The sequence below is a fragment of the Pygoscelis adeliae genome, unplaced genomic scaffold (assembly GCF_000699105.1).
Source record: "Pygoscelis adeliae isolate BGI_AS28 unplaced genomic scaffold, ASM69910v1 Scaffold120, whole genome shotgun sequence".
NCBI lineage: Eukaryota > Metazoa > Chordata > Aves > Sphenisciformes > Spheniscidae > Pygoscelis > Pygoscelis adeliae.
Window position 1 is genome coordinate 2,898,563 of NW_008824032.1, and position 18,268 is coordinate 2,916,830.

Here is an 18,268-nt window from a genome sequence, read left to right on the forward strand (position 1 = left end):
CACCCCCAGGTCCTTTTCCGCCAGGCAGCTTTCCAGCCACTCTTCCCCAAGCCTGTAGCGCTGCATGGGGTTGTTGTGGCCAAAGTGCAGGACCCGGCACTTGGCCTTGTTGAAGCTCATACAGTTGGCCTGGGCCCATCGATCCAGCCTGTCCAGGTCCCTCTGCAGAGCCTTCCTACCCTCGAGCAGATCAACACTGCCGCCCAACTTGGTGTCGTCTGCAAACTTACTGAGGGTGCACTCGATCCCCTCATCCAGATCATTGATAAAGATATTAAACAGAACTGGCCCCAATACTGAGCCCTGGGGAACACCGCTCGTGACCGGCCGCCAACTGGATTAACTCCATTCACCACAACTCTCTGGGCCCGGCCGTCCAGCCAGTTTTTTACCCAGCGCAGAGTACACCTGTCTAAGCCGTGAGCCGCCAGCTTCTCTAGGAGAATGCTGTGGGAGACGGTGTCAAAGGCCTTACTGAAGTCCAGGTAGACCACATCCACAGCCTTTCCCTCATCCACTAGGCGGGTCACCTGGTCATAGAAGGAGATCAGGTTGGTCAAGCAGGACCTGCCTTTCATGAACCCGTGCTGGCTGGGCCTGATCCCCTGGTTGTCCCGCACCTGCCTTGTGAGCGCCCTCAAGACGAACCGCTCCATAATCTTTCCCGGCACCGAGGTCAGGCTGACAGGCCTGTAGTTCCCCGGATTCTCCTTCTGGCCCTTCTTGTAGATGGGCATCACATTGGCCAGCCTCCAGTCGTCCAGGACCTCCCCTGGTCAGAGGAACTGACAGTGTGGTAAAGATACTAACCAGTGTTGATAAACTGGAGTAACACACATAGTGCAGAGTAGCTTGAGCTGCTTGTTTGGTTTATGTTGTTTTTTTAATTCATCCGTAAAGCAAGAAAAAAAGATTGGGCGGTTCTGTAATCTGTGAGGATTACTGAAGTCTCTGTAGCAATAATTTAAAAAGGAAACAGTCTGGATAAGGATGAAATGGCAAATACATTGTAATGCTGTTATATTAATCAGTGCTGAAACTCTCTGTTTGAGTATGTCTTTGGTAACGGCTGCTGTGTCTCAAAAGCAAATATCAGAGCGAGAGTTTGATAAAGAAATTATTTGAATGTGGAAAACCTTATAGGAGGAAAAACTGAAAAAATGTCAGGAAATAAGAAGAATGGTGAAACATCCATAGGAAATACTGAAAAATATAGGGAAGATAGTTTCTTGTTACCTTTTCTTATAATACAGGAGCTTGTAGAGAAGTTTGACCTTTATGTATATAACCTAAGCGACCTCCAATTCAAAGATGATGCTTGACTTTTTAATTTTTTTATTTTCTTCTCCCAAAGGGCAATATCAGCAGTTAAGTGTTCCTGAAGACCAAGCAGACAAGTTGCTCCTTGCAAGCTGGGGTCTTCCCAAGGCAGTTCTGGAGAAATACCACAGTCTGGGAGTAGTACAGATGTTTGAATGGCAAGCAGAATGCCTAATGCTCGGACAAGTTCTGGAAGGGAAGAACCTAGTTTACTCAGGTATGCAAACATCTGACAAAACCAGTCCCCCCTAACTTTCCCAGTGCCATTTACAAGAACATATTGGTGCTGAAGGGTGCTAATCTGGCAGATAAAAAGGTCAAGATCCTCTGTTTTCTGGAGAGACCCCCTTAAGATTTGTCCTATCACTGTACCTCAGACCCAGCTTGATGGACTCCTTTCCAGATGTGAGGAGACTTTTTTCACCATTTTCTCTGTAATGTTCCTTTACAAACTGATAATTAGGAGTCAGTTAATGATGACTCTCTCTTTTTTATTACAGACTATGTCAACCAGGAACTGAATGATAAAAACAATGTTAGATATAAGTACTTTTCAAATTTTTATTTACTGTCTAATTTTTTCAGTCCCTTATCATTTCTCTTCACATAATGTATGGGGGAGGGTGCAGAAGGAGAAGTAGGACGGGTGGAGTAGAAATCTGTGGGAAATGACAACTTGGGTGTCTACTCTCCATTGGAAGAAGGTCCCAGAGCAGCACTGTGAGGATGAAGAACTTAGAAGAAGGGCGGGTGATTTTCTTAGGCTTGGATTTGAGTTTTATTTGGTTCCAGAAGACTTTGGGCCTGATTGCTGGGTAATGGCTGTGCTCTGCTATGTGGCATCTCCTCCTCAGTTTTCTGTGGATGATAGATGGCAAACAGCAATGCTTGCCAAACAGGAGGGATTAATATATGTATGGGCTAGGTCATAAGGTGGTGGCTGAGCTCTCCTGTCCAACCAAGAGACTGTAGTGGGTTTTTTTGTTTGGTTGGGTTTTTTTCCCCCTTGCTTATCTCTGAGCTGCTCTTGCTTCTGGGGCAGAGATGAGAACACAAGCCTTGGTAGCATGATGGAAGAGGCTAGAAAAGAAATGCTTTGCAGTCGTCGTGACCCATTATGGGGTTCAACTGTGGGAGTGGGTGTGGGAGAGGGGCATCAGTTGAAAAGCCCTGCCCCAAGTTCTCCAGTAACTGCTTTCTATGCTAGCTTTATGATGCTTGTTCCTTAGATTATTTTTTTTTAAACTTTAAAAATTAATTTAAAAAAAAACAACTTTTTTTTTCCCAGCTCCTACCAGTGCTGGAAAGACTCTTGTTGCAGAATTGCTTATTTTGAAGCGAGTCCTGGAGACTCGTAAGAAAGCTCTTCTCATCCTTCCCTTTGTCTCTGTGGCCAAGGAGAAAAAATGTTATCTGCAGGTAAGTAGCATTCAGGGAGGTAAATTTGTGGGTTGTAGTTGGTCGGTCACATTTTTTAAACAGTCAGAAGTTTTTGCATGGATTTCAGGAAAAAAAAATTGCAGAGTTTTTTCAGAAAGGGTTTGTAGATAATTTAAAATTTGCTCTTGTTTGAAATTGGAGATAAAAAAAAGAAAGTTTTAGCCAAAAAGGGAAACTTGGAAAAATGTTAAGGATTTGATTAAAACATTTTATTTCAGCTTTGACTTTTAAAGCATTGTTACTTGCATTTATTCACAGATTTTGTAATATACAAACTTTAAAGCAATTTTCAGATTGTGTCTGAAAATCTACAAAGGGAAGGTGTCAACATTATCAGAAAGGATCTTTTTATTTTAGCTTTCTGTGGGGTGTTCCACCAGAATTTTGTGCCTTTGATTTCACTTTGACTTTGCTAAAAATATGTTCTGAGAGAATGTGGTTATGTCATGGCTTCCTCACCCCAGCTATTTAAAAACAGAATTGCAGTGGGAACAGTCTTTTTAAAACAAAAACATTTTTTCTTGAAAGACTTTCATATAAAATATTGTTTCCATTAACTAGTATGTCAAAGTAACAACAATTACTAAAAACAAATACAAAACCAGCAGGCATTTTTGTTATAGTTTCTGATATTTAAGACATTTTGGGTGTTAGTAAACTGAGATGGTATCTTAACCTTGCAAATTGCTGGGAGATGTTACAAAGTGAGTGCAAAAGCTACTTTGTAGTGATTGATAAGGGAGACAGCTTTTGCTTTAATCTTGTAAAGCTGGAGGATTATCGGTGCTGTGTTCTACTACTCCTAGCCTAAGGTTTGGCTGTAGCTGCACTTGCTTGAAATCATATGGTATCCTACCCATCTGGTTCAAACATTTGTACCTTTTGTTAACACAGCGTGTAATGTGCCAAAGATTTGGCACTGCAATAATAAGCCGTGGAAGAAAAGGAATCGTCGTTTCTTGACTTTCAGCTGGGAGATGTGATATCTTTGTGTTTGGGGTCCCACATTTGGCTTTTGCCCCAGATTTCTCAGGAGCAAGGCTTCTTTGTACATAACCCACTGGTAGTATAAGCTGTTGCACTGTGTGTTCTCTAACCTTCTTAATAGTAAATGTTTTTATACAAAGCAGCTGTCCCCATCTCTTACTCAGTTATGTACACTTTATCCTGTAATGTGTACTGTGTGGCTTCTGCTTTGGAAATAAAAAATGGCAGTGAAAAAAAAAGGTAGCAGTAACTGGCTGAGCTATGGCTTTAATCTGATTAGTTGGCATTATAAGTACTAGAAATTGTGGTTGCAGGATGTGGGCTTTTATGTGATTCCAGCAGGCATTGGTCAGAATTCAGTTGCAACCTTGGCATGACATTCTGTATCCTTGAAAAACAGGCCCTGTTTCAGGAGGTGGATGTGAGGGTTGAAGGCTACATGGGAAGCATGTCTCCTGCTGGACGTTTCTCTGGCCTGGATGTTGCTGTCTGCACCATTGAGAAAGCCAACGGTCTAATCAATAGACTAATAGAAGAAAACAAAATGGACTCACTGGGTAAATTACTAAGGGGATGAGGGTTATTACATGCTCTGAGTACATGTGAAATCATGGGATACTTTGTATTTGCTCAGTTCTGTATGTGACAGATGCCATGTAGGAAAACTGAGCAATTTTTCTTCCTCCAGAGCACCTCTGATTTGGATTTAGGAAGGCAGTCAGGACTATTCTATGTAGCTCAGTGCTGGGGTGAGTAGGTAGAAGCTGCAGGTTTTAGTTTGTCTGACATTGATGACAATCCATGGACAGTGATTAGGTGCAATGAGCAGTGATTCCCATAGCTAGAAAATGTCTTCTAATTAATGAAATTGAATTAAAGGTCTGGGATGTGTTTGAGTTCAAGAATGTATGTGTGTATGTTCGTTTGCTTGGGACAGAGATTGTGTACATATAGCATCCATGGTTTATCTTCACTTAGCTCAAGGAAGAGAAGGAATTGTGTTTGGTGCTCATCTGGGTCCAGATAAGTGGAATGAATACATAGAGCTCCTCTGGGTAGGCATGGTGACTAGGAGGGCTGTGACATTCATTTCTCTCTTGTAGATTGCTCAAAAGCCCTCTGTCCTTGTAACGTAGACTTCTGGGTCACCATGGCCCTAATGGCCACTAGATAATGGTGGTATTCATTTAGTGTTTGGGAGGAGATATAAAACCTGAAGAAGCCCTATGTTTCTAGTGCACACTTGGAGAGAGACGTGTTTTCCCAGTCCAATCAGAAGATTGTTCTTCTCTCTGTTTCCCTCCTCAATAAAGCTATACCCAGTTATATTTTATACAGTAATCCCTCCCATCTTCACTCTGGCCTGTAACATAGCTGGTCGCTATTTTAAGAATATAAAAATTGGAAAACTTTTAAAATATAAAAAAACTTTTAAAGTTTTTTAAAAAAATATAAAAAAAACTTTTAAAATATAAAAATTGGAAAACAAAAAAAGAGTATCAAACTGCTCTGAGACCTCCACCTATGAAACTGCTGTTCCATGTGCATCTGGTGTCCTAATTTTCTGCAGCATTGTATGCCAGAGGAGTTTTTTAAACACAAGAGAGAATAAAGGAAATAAAGCCTTGCAGGTTTTGTCAGAGTGTGGGATCATGGGATAACACAGTCACACCTGGATCTATAGGGGCTGGATCACCATGAATGCTTTAGACTGCCAGTGGGCTGGAAGATGAGTGGATGACCGTGGTTGTGCAGCATTTTAAGCTCATTTGAATTGAGGCTCCTGCAGTCCAGCCTGATTCTTCAATGAATATTTTCATCCCTTCCCTTGCAAGAGAACTGGTGATCATGCAGTTAGTTATTTCAATATATGGCTACTTAGTTTAAGGTTTTTTTGTTTGTTTTAAATAGGGTTAGTTTGATCCTAGGTCACCACACCGTACTAGCTGTACTGCCAGCGTAAGGCAGAGAGTGGGGTCATGATGTCCATGTTTATGTTGGCTTGGGTGCCTTGGAAGCATACTCGGTATACTAAAATGTATTGTTTAGTGATATCATCTTTCAGAAGCTAGACATATGCCAAATCCCTTTGGTTGGTACCTCCATTCCATCCCTGCATTTTGTTGTGCTCTCTAAGATGAATGTACCTGAAAAGAGTCATATAAGTATAACCAGCCAAGTGATTACAAGATTTGAGTTTGAATATGTGTCCTCAACACCGATACCTCCTTAAAGCATGATGTTTTTCTTTCACCATTTGAAAACACCTCTGCTGCAACCCTCTGTTTCCCTTGTGCCCCAATATGACTGTATAACTGAAATAAGGGTAACATTTTTTTTCTCTTTATATGCTTATTTGAAATTAATTTTAAAATTAAATTTGAGTTTAAAAATAATCTCTAAGAAATTGACAAATTTTCTGTTTGGAGACAAATTTTCGTAAAAACTGCAAAATATGGGCATGAGCTGAAAATGCCAGTGTAATTGTCACATAAAACAAGCTGGTCTGAAACTGCAAGATTGTACCTCGTCTTCTAATTAATTCTAAATTTAGACCACCTCATAATGAGGGTGTGTTATCTTTTGAGATGAGTTACTGGGAGATGACTGCAATTCTGGCTGGATTCCATCTCAAGCTTGAGCTGTTCCTTTTGTTGATGTCAAACCCCTGCTGATAGCTCATGTTGCCTTTGGAAATTGTTGAGAGAAACTCAAATCCTCTGCCTGGCAGAGCTCTCTTTGCTGTATGAAGCAGTTAAAAGCAATTTTGTGTTGCTAATTATTATATAATGTATGTCAGTTTTGAACATCCAGGTACACAGGAGATGATATTCCTCTTGTTGTTCAGCCTCTTGACACTGATGCTAAAGAAATTTTTAGGAAAGTGGATTAGAGAAGAATCTGCTGCCTTCTCAACGTGTCAGCTGGGAATGGATTTGTAATGTGCTGTTGTGATACTTGTTTCTTTTCTTAATTTAAACTTGAAATTAAAAAAATTACTATTTTTTTTTTTTTTTAAATCAAATCCTCCCTGCCTGTCATTCAGAACTTTTTAGTTTTAAACAGGATGTGGACTTAAAGCAGCCTAGTTATTCTACAGTAAACATGTATGATAGCCCTCAGGTACTTTTTAGTAGTTTTTTTTCAGCAGTCTTCTAGGGACACACCTAATTTGCAGACAGAAAGAGGAGACTAAGGCTAGCCTCATTTTCAGTAGCAATGCAGTATGATGAACTTCTGGCCCCACTTGTGTGCCTCAGCTTGTTGTTGAGTAGAAAATACCATTGCATTCTGGGACCTGTAGTCCTCCTTGGTTGCAATTCCATTTTAAGATGAGGATAGCTTTGTGCAAAATACTGGTTGCCTGATTGCTTCTGCTGTGTTATCCCAGTGGGTGTGTTCCGAGTACAGCCTGAATAGAGGAGAGCACTGTGCATGTGTGGCAGTCAGGTTTCACCAGCTTGCAGACTGCCAGGGTAATAGAGTACACAGGTTTAGCATGGGTTTGAATATTTATTATAGTGGAGTAGCAGCAGAAGGTATAGAACAAGTGGCCCATACAACAAATAGTGGCATTCCCTGTGCTTTGGCCTGTAGGTACCACTAGTGTTCTATGCTTCATTTTAGGAAGCCAAATGTGCTGCTGCTTGGCACAAAGACTGGAAAGGTAACTTGTATGAATTTTACTTTGGTATATATCTGATTACACTGTCCTGTCTCAGCTGCTGGAAGAATTCAGACAGACTGTTGTACGGGGAAGCAGGAAGAAGCTTTTTCTGGTAGCTGAATAAATATCTATTTGGTGACCGACGAATTACCATTTTTATAAGCGAGCACAGAATAGAGGAAGTACAGGAAGACAGAGGAGCTGGATGGGTGGGAGTTTGTAAAAGAGGCTGATGAAGCAGTGCAGCACTCTTTTCTGACTTAAGTGGCTTGAAAGAGAAGGGGGGAGAAAACAGACGGAGAGAGAAGGAACATACGTAGGAAGGAGAGAAAAAAACCGAGAAGGAAAAATAGCATTGAAACAGATAATGGAAGGTCACATTTGCCCTTAAGCTCCTGCTATTTTAGCTGCACCAGGAAGAAATTACATAGTTGCACCAAAGAAAAAAAAAAAACCACAGCAGCAGAACTAACCTTTGCTTTTTTTTTTTTTTTTTTTTTTTTTTTTCAACCTTCCTTCAGCCTCTTCCATGTCCCTGCGACCCTGTCAGCTGGCCAGAAAGTGTACATACTACTGCTAGTTGGGATGTGTGCAGGAGGTGTGCTGGGTGGCTGAGTTGTAGTGGCTCTATGTTTTCTTCTCAGGGGAGACCCTAATCTGGTCTGTTGTCTTCAGCTGCTGATATTCGGAAAGCTTTTTAGGTATTATTCTTTTCAGTATTTCGATACATCTTACAAATTTGATGGAGGTGGCTAATAGATTAAAAAGTCATTTGCAGGAGGTAAGATGACAACAGAGCAGTCATGTAAGGATTTTTTCATTAGAAAGCCAAAGCTAAATAGTAGAGCTCATTCAGGTTTGATTAGTGAGAAAAGATATAATAGGAAGCAGGCTATGCCACTGTTATTACATCTGCTGTAGTTTTTTTTTTCCTGACATTACTGTATTAGTAAAGAGTAATGTTTTTAACTAAGACAGTGATGTCAACAAAGCTTTTGACTAGCTCATTTGGGTGCTGGAATGTTCCTTTCCAGATATTTTGAGGCCTGGGGGTTTTTACTTGCAGAGAGGTTACAGAATAGATGCTGCAGTACTGTTTTGTGTGGTGGCCAGACTAACAACTCAACCTATTTATTTTTGTTTTTTTAAAAGCTGATTGTGTGTGTGGGGTGTGAAATGTTATGACATTGGTCATGATTTGTCTCTCTCAGAAGAATCAGTGACAGAAGGAAGCTGTAGTAGCAGTGTTGGTAAGCACAGCTGGATTTGTGAATATAAATTTCAGTTCATCATGTGGAATATGAAAGGATCAAGGCTATATGTTCTTAGTTTGGAGTTTTGTCAGATATAACCTGAGTGCTTCTCTTTATCAGGAGTGGTGGTTGTGGATGAGTTGCACATGGTGGGAGACTCTCATCGAGGATATCTGCTGGAACTCCTTCTGGCCAAAGTTAGATATGTTACAGAGAAGGTTGCAAAACGGTGGGTAGACCAGGATGTCTGTCTTTTAATGCTAAATTATGGATGGCTCTAAATATTTTGTTCTCTGGGTGATTGGAAATTTGGGTTAGCTCCAGGGTTTTTCTGAGAGTGATGACCTAGACTACTTTGGTTATTAAGGTCTCATCATACCACCTCTCAGGGGCCTGCTGTTGTAGTCAAAACCTCTTTTCCTCATGGTTTTCAATTTGTGTGTTACCATGGGATTCATTCTCTCAGGAAAAGAAATAAGGTTGAAGCTTTCATTTCCTTTTTTAGCCTATTTAAATTTTTTTAAAAACTTTGGATTTAACGTTTTTGCTAGTGGACTTGCCCTGCTTAATTTTTCAGTGTTTCATGGAATGGGATGTTTATCCTACTGAAATGTTCAGGTATTGTGGAAGAGTGGGTATGCTGTTAACTTGTCAATGGTGAATTGATCAGAAGACTTAAGAGGATGTGCTGGTATCCTGCTTAGTTAGCTCTGCTCAGGGTGATCTGCGGTTTTGCTTATGACATGCGATAGCCTAGTAGTTGGATGGTTTCTTGCCTTTAGCACAACTGATTGGACACTGGGGAACAGATTAAATGTTTCAGAACAGCTTTAGAGGCTTTTTGGAATTCGGTCTCTAGATCCCAGCACCAAACTGTCCAGCTGCTCCGTAGTGCCCGAACACAGACAAAGGCAAATGGAGGAGATGGTGTGTCGGTCTTCTTAATCCTTACTGGTGAGTAAGGGAAGAGTTGATTTTGACTCTTCTCTCAGCACCAAAAGCCAGATTTTGCCAGTTTTCTCTGCTGCTTCCTGTCTTGTGAGTCGTACCAGTGCTGGGCTAAGCACAGACTACTTATTTAGTGCTGGGGGAACTGCCATTTCTACATTGGCTCTCCACCAGACATTTTAGGCTGTAATTCCCATCCTGATTTCCAGGATCCAGTGATGTTCTGGGTCTAATCACCCCCGACTTTTTCTCGTATTCTCCCCATAAGTCCTGGAAGCCAGCACACTTCAGAGCAGCATGAATGGCTTTGTCACTCCTTTTACCTTGGCTTATCGTGTAGCTGCAGCACAGAGGCAGGACCACTCTCTTGCTTTCCTCCCTTGCATTGAAGAAGCAGGAAGGAGAAAACATTTGCCAGGGAAAAAGGGACAGATGCATCAAGGAATGGTCCTGGGAATACACAATACTTCAACCTTCACCATATAGGTGCTGGGGCTCAGATCCTTCATCTCTCTGTCATGGTCAAGTTGACAGGGGTTCCCTGTACCACTTACATGAAGGAGGCGGCCATTATTTTTGTTTTGGAATCCACTTGAGATTTCTGGACTTGAAGACCACTTTTTCTCTCAAACATCTTCCCAAGACTGTGGTGCTTTTTTTTTTTTAATTTAATGGGAGCCACTTTGCCTAAATTCTGTAAACACTGTCCAGCCTGACCTGTTATCAGAATGAGCAGTGCTTTTAAGAACTTTTTAGGTGGTTAGGGGGATGTCCCACTGAAGCGTAAGGCTGTGTCTTTGCACCAAGAGAGTGTTCTCTGGTGGCTGTTGCCAATGTGGATGCCCTTGCTTCCCCGTGAGGCTTTTGCAGAACCAGCCAAAATTCTGCAGCAGATTTTTCTCCTCTCCAGTCAAAGAGAGTGTTGTGGAACTGTTTGTTTGGGTTTTTTTTTAATCCTTGAAGGTCAAAAGTAAGTTGCTTCGAGGGGAAAATCTGCAACCTAGATGGGGAGCTGTACTAGCAAATGCTTGAAGAGCTTGGATAAGAGTGTCTGCTTCTCCACATCTTCCTTATTTCCCTTTTTTACTCTAGCTTATGGGTAGTCTCATTTCCTCTGTGTTATCTTTGCCAGGGTTACCAGGAACTTCTAAGAAGGTTCAGGCTGTTTCTGAGCTCACATTGATTTGTCAGGCCTTTTTCTTTTTTAAAGTCTCAATTTATGGCTCAGTGCAATGCAAATGAGTAGTTTTAAACATAGGTTTAGGAGCATAAAAACCCCCCTATTGTGTGGATGTAAAAGCCTGAGTTAAAATATACATTTGGATATCTAAATTAATGGTTTGTGTTTTTAAGTCCTTTAAGAGTCCATTACTTCTCACTACCTTCAGTGGAAGCTGCTGTTCAGCACTTTGAGAACTGAAGCTGCTTTCTTCTTTGCTGAACTAAGGGCTTTGGTTCCCAACTCTAGGAACACCTCAGTCTAGTATTATTTGTCCTGAAATTGAAACCAATGGAAGTGTTTTAGTTAAGGCATTTAAACTTAGAAAGATTGCAGTGGAGACTGAACCATTCCTTTATTTCCATGTTTTTGTTAATGGCAAGGACATAGTTGATTTATTTATTTGTTTTCCGTTTCTCCAAATATGCAGTCAGGTTATGGCTGTTGTTACCTAAAGAAGCTGGAAGTTTAGGTTAAAATGATAAAAAGTTGAATTATCTTGTTATCAATCCGTAACCTGACATTGTGTTTGCTAAAAGTAGAGTATAGCTTGTTTCTTTTTCAAGAAGTTGAAAAAAATAGCTTTGCACTTTAGACCCGGGAAGGAAGTAGATTGAGTTAGTTTTTCTGAATGCTGTTTTCCAGAACAGTAGCCTGTGTTGTCACTAACTTGCATTTTCTTTTAACCACTTCCAGACAAGCGAAGATGACCGGTCCTGGTTTTGCTGGGATACAGATAGTAGGCATGAGTGCTACCCTCCCTAACTTGGGACTCTTAGCCTCATGGTTAGATGCAGAGCTATACTGTACGGATTTTCGCCCTGTGCCCCTCAAGGAGTGGGTGAAAATTGGCAGCAACATTTATGACTCCTCCATGAATTTAGTGCGAGAATTCCAGCCCAAGCTTCAACTGAAGGTAACAAAACTCTGAGCGGTGGCTTTGGGTTAACACGTTTTGTACAGCTAAAGTTAAAAAGACAGCTACTGGTATGTTTTGTTTTGTGTTTTGTTTTTTTTTTTTTTAAAATAGATGACATTCCCAACTTCATTGTTTACTTCATAGATTGTATGCTCAAACTAAGGACAAATTTTTTTTTTGTCATCTTCTGATTTAAACAAAAAACGAAACAAAACACACACTCATGAAGTTCTTGAAGTTTCTTAAATCTGACTTGAAAACAAAGTTGACTTTGCAGCTATCTTGTTTCTGAGCATGTGACAGTATAAAGAGTGTGATTCTCCCCTGACCCACCACCCTGTCTTGCGTCCTGGAATCTTCTTCACTTTCATAAATGAAGGTAAATATTTCCTGGTTAGGCCAAGGAATTTGCATTAATCATTGGGAGAATATATTTGCATTAAAATCTGGTATTGAATCTGGTTATGTTAACCTGCTAAATGATCTAATTTTGTCAGTCATTAGAAGGCAGATGTCCATCCTGATTCTTCTGTCTGTTATCAGTATTTTTTTTTGCGCACTTGAAAAGGATATGAAAACTTAAGAGTAATGTACTATAATGATTTGGAAGAACCAAATGGGTAGAAATGGAAAATTTGCACTTCCTACTTGTAGGTTCTTTTTCTGTAAAGTCTTTGAAAGGTGAATTCTCTCCCCAGTCCTTCCAACTGCTTTGTGTAATACTAGCGTAGCAGTTGGACAATACAGGCTGAATGCCAGCAATATTTTGGCATGTTTTGCACCCAGTTCTCGTTGTGCACAAACATTCTGTTGTCAGTAGTATGGTGGCACAGCAAAGAAAAAGGATCCTAGAAACAAAAGGAAATGTTTGTGACAAGAATATCCGGAAACTTGCTTTTATGTGCTCATATTGAGAAGGTGATGTTGCATCTCCTTTTCTGGCTATTTTTTGAAGTAGTTGCTTTGGATAGGTACTAAATTAAGTGAGAGCGAAAGCTGAACTAGGCTTATGACTCAACAGTTTAAGGGAGTTGGCTTATTTTATAAGACCAGGTGATCCTCTTGAGCTTGAAGTCCATCACTGGACCTTCAGACTTCTGATTTGTGCCTCAAACTGGACCACGAAAGGGAACTTGATGACCTCACCACTGAATTTGGCTGAATCCTTACCGAGCTTTTGATGTGTATATGCAGTTCCTGCCATGGCTTCCCTGTTTTCATTTGCATTTCAGTGCTTTTTATTTCCCACTGTGCGCCCACCTTTTTTCTCTTCCTCTTTTGGCCTGCTTGTTGGAAGAGAATCTGGCTTAGCCAAGCAAAACAGATCAGTTACAGAAACTCTCTTAGGATCTTAAATCCAAAAAGGCAAGCTGTAAACAATAGGGTTTTGCATGCACATCCATATAAGTATCCATAAAAGCCTTCCACTGTGCTCTGAACACTTACAGTCTTTGGTCAGCAGTGCTTGCTGGGTGCATCTTATTGGGGATGCTCAGACTACTACATCTCGCACTTTTAGTTCAAACATCCTAATTGATAAGTCTTCCTTAGTTGCCGTAGAGCGATGTTTTCCCTCAGGGCTCCTCCTAGTTCTTCCCCACTGCTGTTAGCCACGACATGGCGGTTGCAGTGTTTTTTTGTGCACTGTGTGGCCTTCATTCAGAAACAGATTTATGAAAGCAAGACATAAAACCTTAGATTTATTCATGGGTAGGTCTAGGGCTGTCCTCAACAATGTGGTCATACTAGTGCTTGGACTTCCTAAAGCAAGACAGAAACTGAGTTAACAGTGCTCCATCTTCTTCATTTGCTCCTCTTTCTGACTTGAAGTAGAAAATTCCTACCGTGACACAGAAGAATGACAGCATTTACAAACACCGTTCAGTGTGAAAGTGCATTGAAAATACTTTGTCTCAATTCAGGGAGATGAAGACCATGTTGTGAGCCTGTGCTATGAGACTGTTTGTGACGGCCATTCAGTCCTGCTTTTCTGTCCATCCAAGAACTGGTGTGAGAAGCTGGCAGACATCATTGCCAGGGAATTCTACAGTCTGCAACAGGCTGAGAGTAAGAGAAAAGTAGTTAATAGAAGACTCTAGTATGCACAATGCCTTTAATGAAAATTAATTTTAGTAGAAACTATAAAAATATTTTCTCTCTCAAGGTTCTGCAAAAAACTCAGCCCTTTCCCCAGTTGTTGTGGACAGAGAAGGGATCAATGAGGTTCTGGATCAGCTAAAGCGTTCTCTCTCAGGCCTGGACTCTGTGCTCCAACGTACTTTGCCATGGGGAGTGGCATTTCATCATGCAGGTATTCCTGAATATCTTGGTCTTGAATTCTGTAATGGTCAAGTCATATGGGTTCTTTTTGCTGTAGTTACCAACAATTTACCAGTTGCTTTTTGAAGCCTTCTGTAGTTTATGACTGAATTAAAAATGCTTCGAGAATCTCACAGTTAGAGGTAAACTTGAAATTCTTTTATTGTGGCTGAGGACTTTAATTCACTAATTGTTATGATAAATCTTCTTTCTGTTATGTTGGATAACAGCAACTTTTTAAACACAACTTCAATTTTTTTTTTGTGAAATGCCTGGAAAATTAGCTGATTTGCAGCCCAAGCATTTTCAAGTTGTCCCTAAAGCTGCCAGAGTATTTCAGGGCAATTTTCCTCAACTTAATACCGAAATAGAGGAGTAAATAGAAAAAGTGTAACAATGAAAATAAAAATAAAAGGAGCATGTGCCATGAACACTTCTGGCTAGATCTTTTATTTCTTACTTAAGTAGGTAATAGTGTATGTCACCTGTTGATCCACTGAGAGAAAGGACTGACTCTGGAAGAGAGAACAGTAGCTATGGCATTGAATATGTAGGGGGAATAATTCCAAATCCTTATAGAGTGTGGATTTCTCAAGAAATTTCTCAAGTGTGGATTTATTCTCAAGAATAAAATTGGCCTGAAGCCCTCAAGGAAACGTAGAAAGATAGATACATATTAGACCTGTAACCTAGAATGGAAATAATGAAGAAAGGTCAGGATCGCAAATGACTAAATCCTAGTTCCCTACTGTGTGTGTTACATCCAGTTTTCTTCTTTTTGCTTTCTTTATTTATTTACTTGCAGTGCATGTAGATATGTAGTAAATAGTTGTTCATCTTGCTACAATGCATACAAGCACCTTAGAAAAGCTAGTTGATAACTATTACTGTCAATTGAATGGTAAAAAACTTAATGGTGAAATTTTGCTTCACTTATGGTTCAAAAGAAGTTAACTGAGGTAGTGTTGCGACTCTAGTTCCTTAACACTGAATGGCAAATGTTCATTAAGTTTGTTTGTTCTTCCACTTGCTTGACAGTAATGTTATTAGCTCTTAAATGCAGTCTCACCATTACTGGGTTTGCTAAAAGTCAGTTGTCTCTCCTCAGGTCTTACTTTTGATGAACGGGACATCATTGAAGGAGCCTTTCGCCAGGGCTTGATTAGAGTCCTAGCAGCAACCTCCACGCTCTCGTCTGGAGTGAATTTGCCTGCGCGCCGAGTAATTATACGAACTCCCATGTTTGGTGGCAAACTGCTGGACATTCTCACTTACAAGCAGATGGCTGGAAGGGCTGGCAGGAAAGGAGTAGACACAGAGGGTAAGCAGAGGCTTTATTAACATTCTCTAAGAACGGTGTTAACCTGATTAAATCCAGGGCAGTGCTTTGCAATTAGTGACAAATCATGATTAATTCCTTTGGTATTCAGTATGATTAAGTTAATCAAGATGAATTTGTTTGGTATTAATGGAGTAAAAATTGTAATTCCCAGGGGATTCTTTTCACTGCATGAGACTTACTTTGGTATTTACATGTCAGTTACTTCAGGAATGGGCTATTTTCTCCTTTGAATTCGTGTTAGCTTTTAAGGCTCTGTTCATTTGCCTGAATTCTGTGATCCATGGTCAGTTTACTGAAGTGTTTACAGTTTCAGAAGAGACTGTAAACTGAGAAAATTTACAGTAAACTCTCATTGGACAGGCCTGAAATATAAGAACTGTGTTTAAAGTCTACAACCATGATTTGACAAACTTCGTCTGTTGTCTGAAGTTCTGATTTGGATTTATTAAACTTCCACTAAACTTAACCATAACTTTTATGGATCTTGAATGTAGTAATGTGACAGAGAGACAGGGAAATATGAACAGTAGTTCATAGATAATATGGTGTCTTCATGCATACAGTGGCACTGATTATTGTTCAACAAAATAATCCTGTCATTTTAATTTGCAATGAAAATTTATCTTCATGGATGATATTCGGAAAAATTGTATTATACAAGTATAAACAGTAGAAAATAAGAACTTCAACAAAAGCGGGAAGTGGAACTTGCCCTACTAATGGTTTGATTGGTGCTTGCTGGAACCCTATGTAAGCAGACTGTTCTTACATTTAACTTTCTATTTTTGCCAGAGTGGCATAGCAACAGAGCATTTTATGACCTATATGTCTGTGACCTATCCCTGTGTGTTAAAGAAAAGGGCAGCTGCATGCTGTATTTTGCAGTTTTCCAGACTTTGTCACTTGAGTGTAGCTGGCAGGTGTAAAATTACATTATTCCTTGAAGTTTCTTTTTTTTTTTTCCCTTTCAAGTTACAGTAATTAGTACCCTTTTTTGACAGTTCTGATGTGACTGTGTTTTGCACACTAAGCAGTTGATTTTATGCTGATGAGCTTCATGAATGTACCATTTTTTTCCACTCCACAGAGTCTTTTGGATGGGAACATAAAGCTCCATTACCAGCTGCTAGTCTTTCACAGAGTAGGGAGACTGGAGGACAGCAACTTCAGCTGGAAAAAATGCCTTATGTGGATATGAAATTCAGCTGACAGACAGAAGATAAATGCTGTTGGGTTGATTTCCTTCCCTTTCCCTCTCCCCCAACATTGTAGTGGGGACATAGTCTCAGGTTTTGATTTTTTTTTTTAATTTTTTTTCTGATTTGATGGAAATTTAGAAACATAATTTTAGAAAATGAAATTGCATTATTTTTGCATTCATCAAAACTGTCATGTTCCCAAAGTGAAATAGGTAAAGCTGTCGATATTGTTGAATAAAACCTAAAAATATAGTAGGGCCTTTTTTGCTTTTAATGGAGTTTTATGCCTAGATAGCCAGAGTCGTCTGGTGTTTGTCTAGACTGATGCTAACCTAGACTTCCCCTCTCATCTGTAATGTTCAATAAGGGATCTTAGAACAGCTTAGTGTGTTTTTTTTTTTGTTTGTTTGTTTGTTTTTTTACTGTTTGCTAGGTTGCAGTTATTGGCTTTAAGTTCTCAGTGGCATCTTGGGAAAGGGTTTCCCCCAAGTCTTGAATGACTCAGATAATGTAGAGCCAAGTGGATACCCATCTTCTGTTAGATTTATCACACTGAAGAGTCAAAGTTTTCAGAGGGAACTGTAGGTCACATCAGAACCCAAGTACGAAATGAGTGAACGTTCTTTATTGCTAAAATCAAAATAAGCTTTGCTTTCACAAAACAATGCTTGCAGGCAGTTTATCTTCTGTACTCTTGGCTCTGGCAAAAGTACATGGTCAACACATGTCAAAAGTTTCACACATCCTCTGAGCATGTCCTTCATCCTGTAATTCATTTATGTAATCATGTTTAAGCTGTATTCGGTTACTGGCCTACACTGCATTTGTGGTATTTATTCTGTTCATTAAATTTAAGCGCAGTTGTGTTTTCATTATCTCTGACTTTGCTAATTCCTGTAGCATTACCACGGCTACGGTTTTATCATAACTTAACATTCCTAGGCTCTTACTAAGATACCCACTACCAGAATTACCTTGGTGTCCAGACTACGTGCACTTAAATATTAACAAGTTATCATAAACCTATCATGATATTTACTGTCCAGCTAATCCAAATCTAATGCTCTCTTCTTAGTCAAAGGCAAGCGTGTCCTACCCATAATTCATTTATCCTGTGCCAACTGGCAAAGCTTCTAACTAGCTAGGTCTCCCAGGGACCTAGTTTCTCTGTAATGGCTTTGTTGAAAAAAATCTCCTTTATGTGACCACTGCATTTTCCATGGGTAGTCTGTACTATTATCTTATTAAAGGAATTGGACCATTATTTTTATTTTTGTTTCATGGCCCTGGGACCTTTTCAGTCTCACACAAAATTTCAGTAGTTAGGGATTAACTTAACGATGTCTGATAGAGAATTTTAAGGTAAGGTATATTTAGATGTACTTTCAGTGGAAACCGTTCAGGATACTTAAGATTTTTTTTGTGTGTGTGTATATATATGCATATATGAAAGTTCAGAGAATGCATAGTTACTTAAATTAATAACTTTGAATTTCTGAATTACTTCGGTATCTGTGTTATTTCATTTTGGGAGTGGAAGCTGATTGACTTAACACAAACTGTCAAAGTGCTGTACAGCTTTTATGTTTTCCTCTTGCTTTTGAGAATCTTTTCAGCAGAAGAAAAATTGATGCCACTGTATATTATAGTTCCAG

At 39.8% G+C, this 18,268-nt stretch overlaps 1 protein-coding gene across 1 annotated transcript in view; it reads left to right on the plus strand.

The window, feature by feature from the left end:
* Window positions 1–18,268, plus strand: part of POLQ (polymerase (DNA directed), theta) — a 55,808-nt gene that overhangs the window by 3,713 nt on the left and 33,827 nt on the right. Inside the window, 8 exon segments of the mRNA XM_009330291.1 lie at window positions 1,355–1,537; window positions 2,609–2,739; window positions 4,148–4,304; window positions 8,788–8,896; window positions 11,531–11,750; window positions 13,676–13,820; window positions 13,918–14,064; window positions 15,181–15,393. Coding sequence (XP_009328566.1) covers window positions 1,355–1,537; window positions 2,609–2,739; window positions 4,148–4,304; window positions 8,788–8,896; window positions 11,531–11,750; window positions 13,676–13,820; window positions 13,918–14,064; window positions 15,181–15,393 — 1,305 coding nt within the window.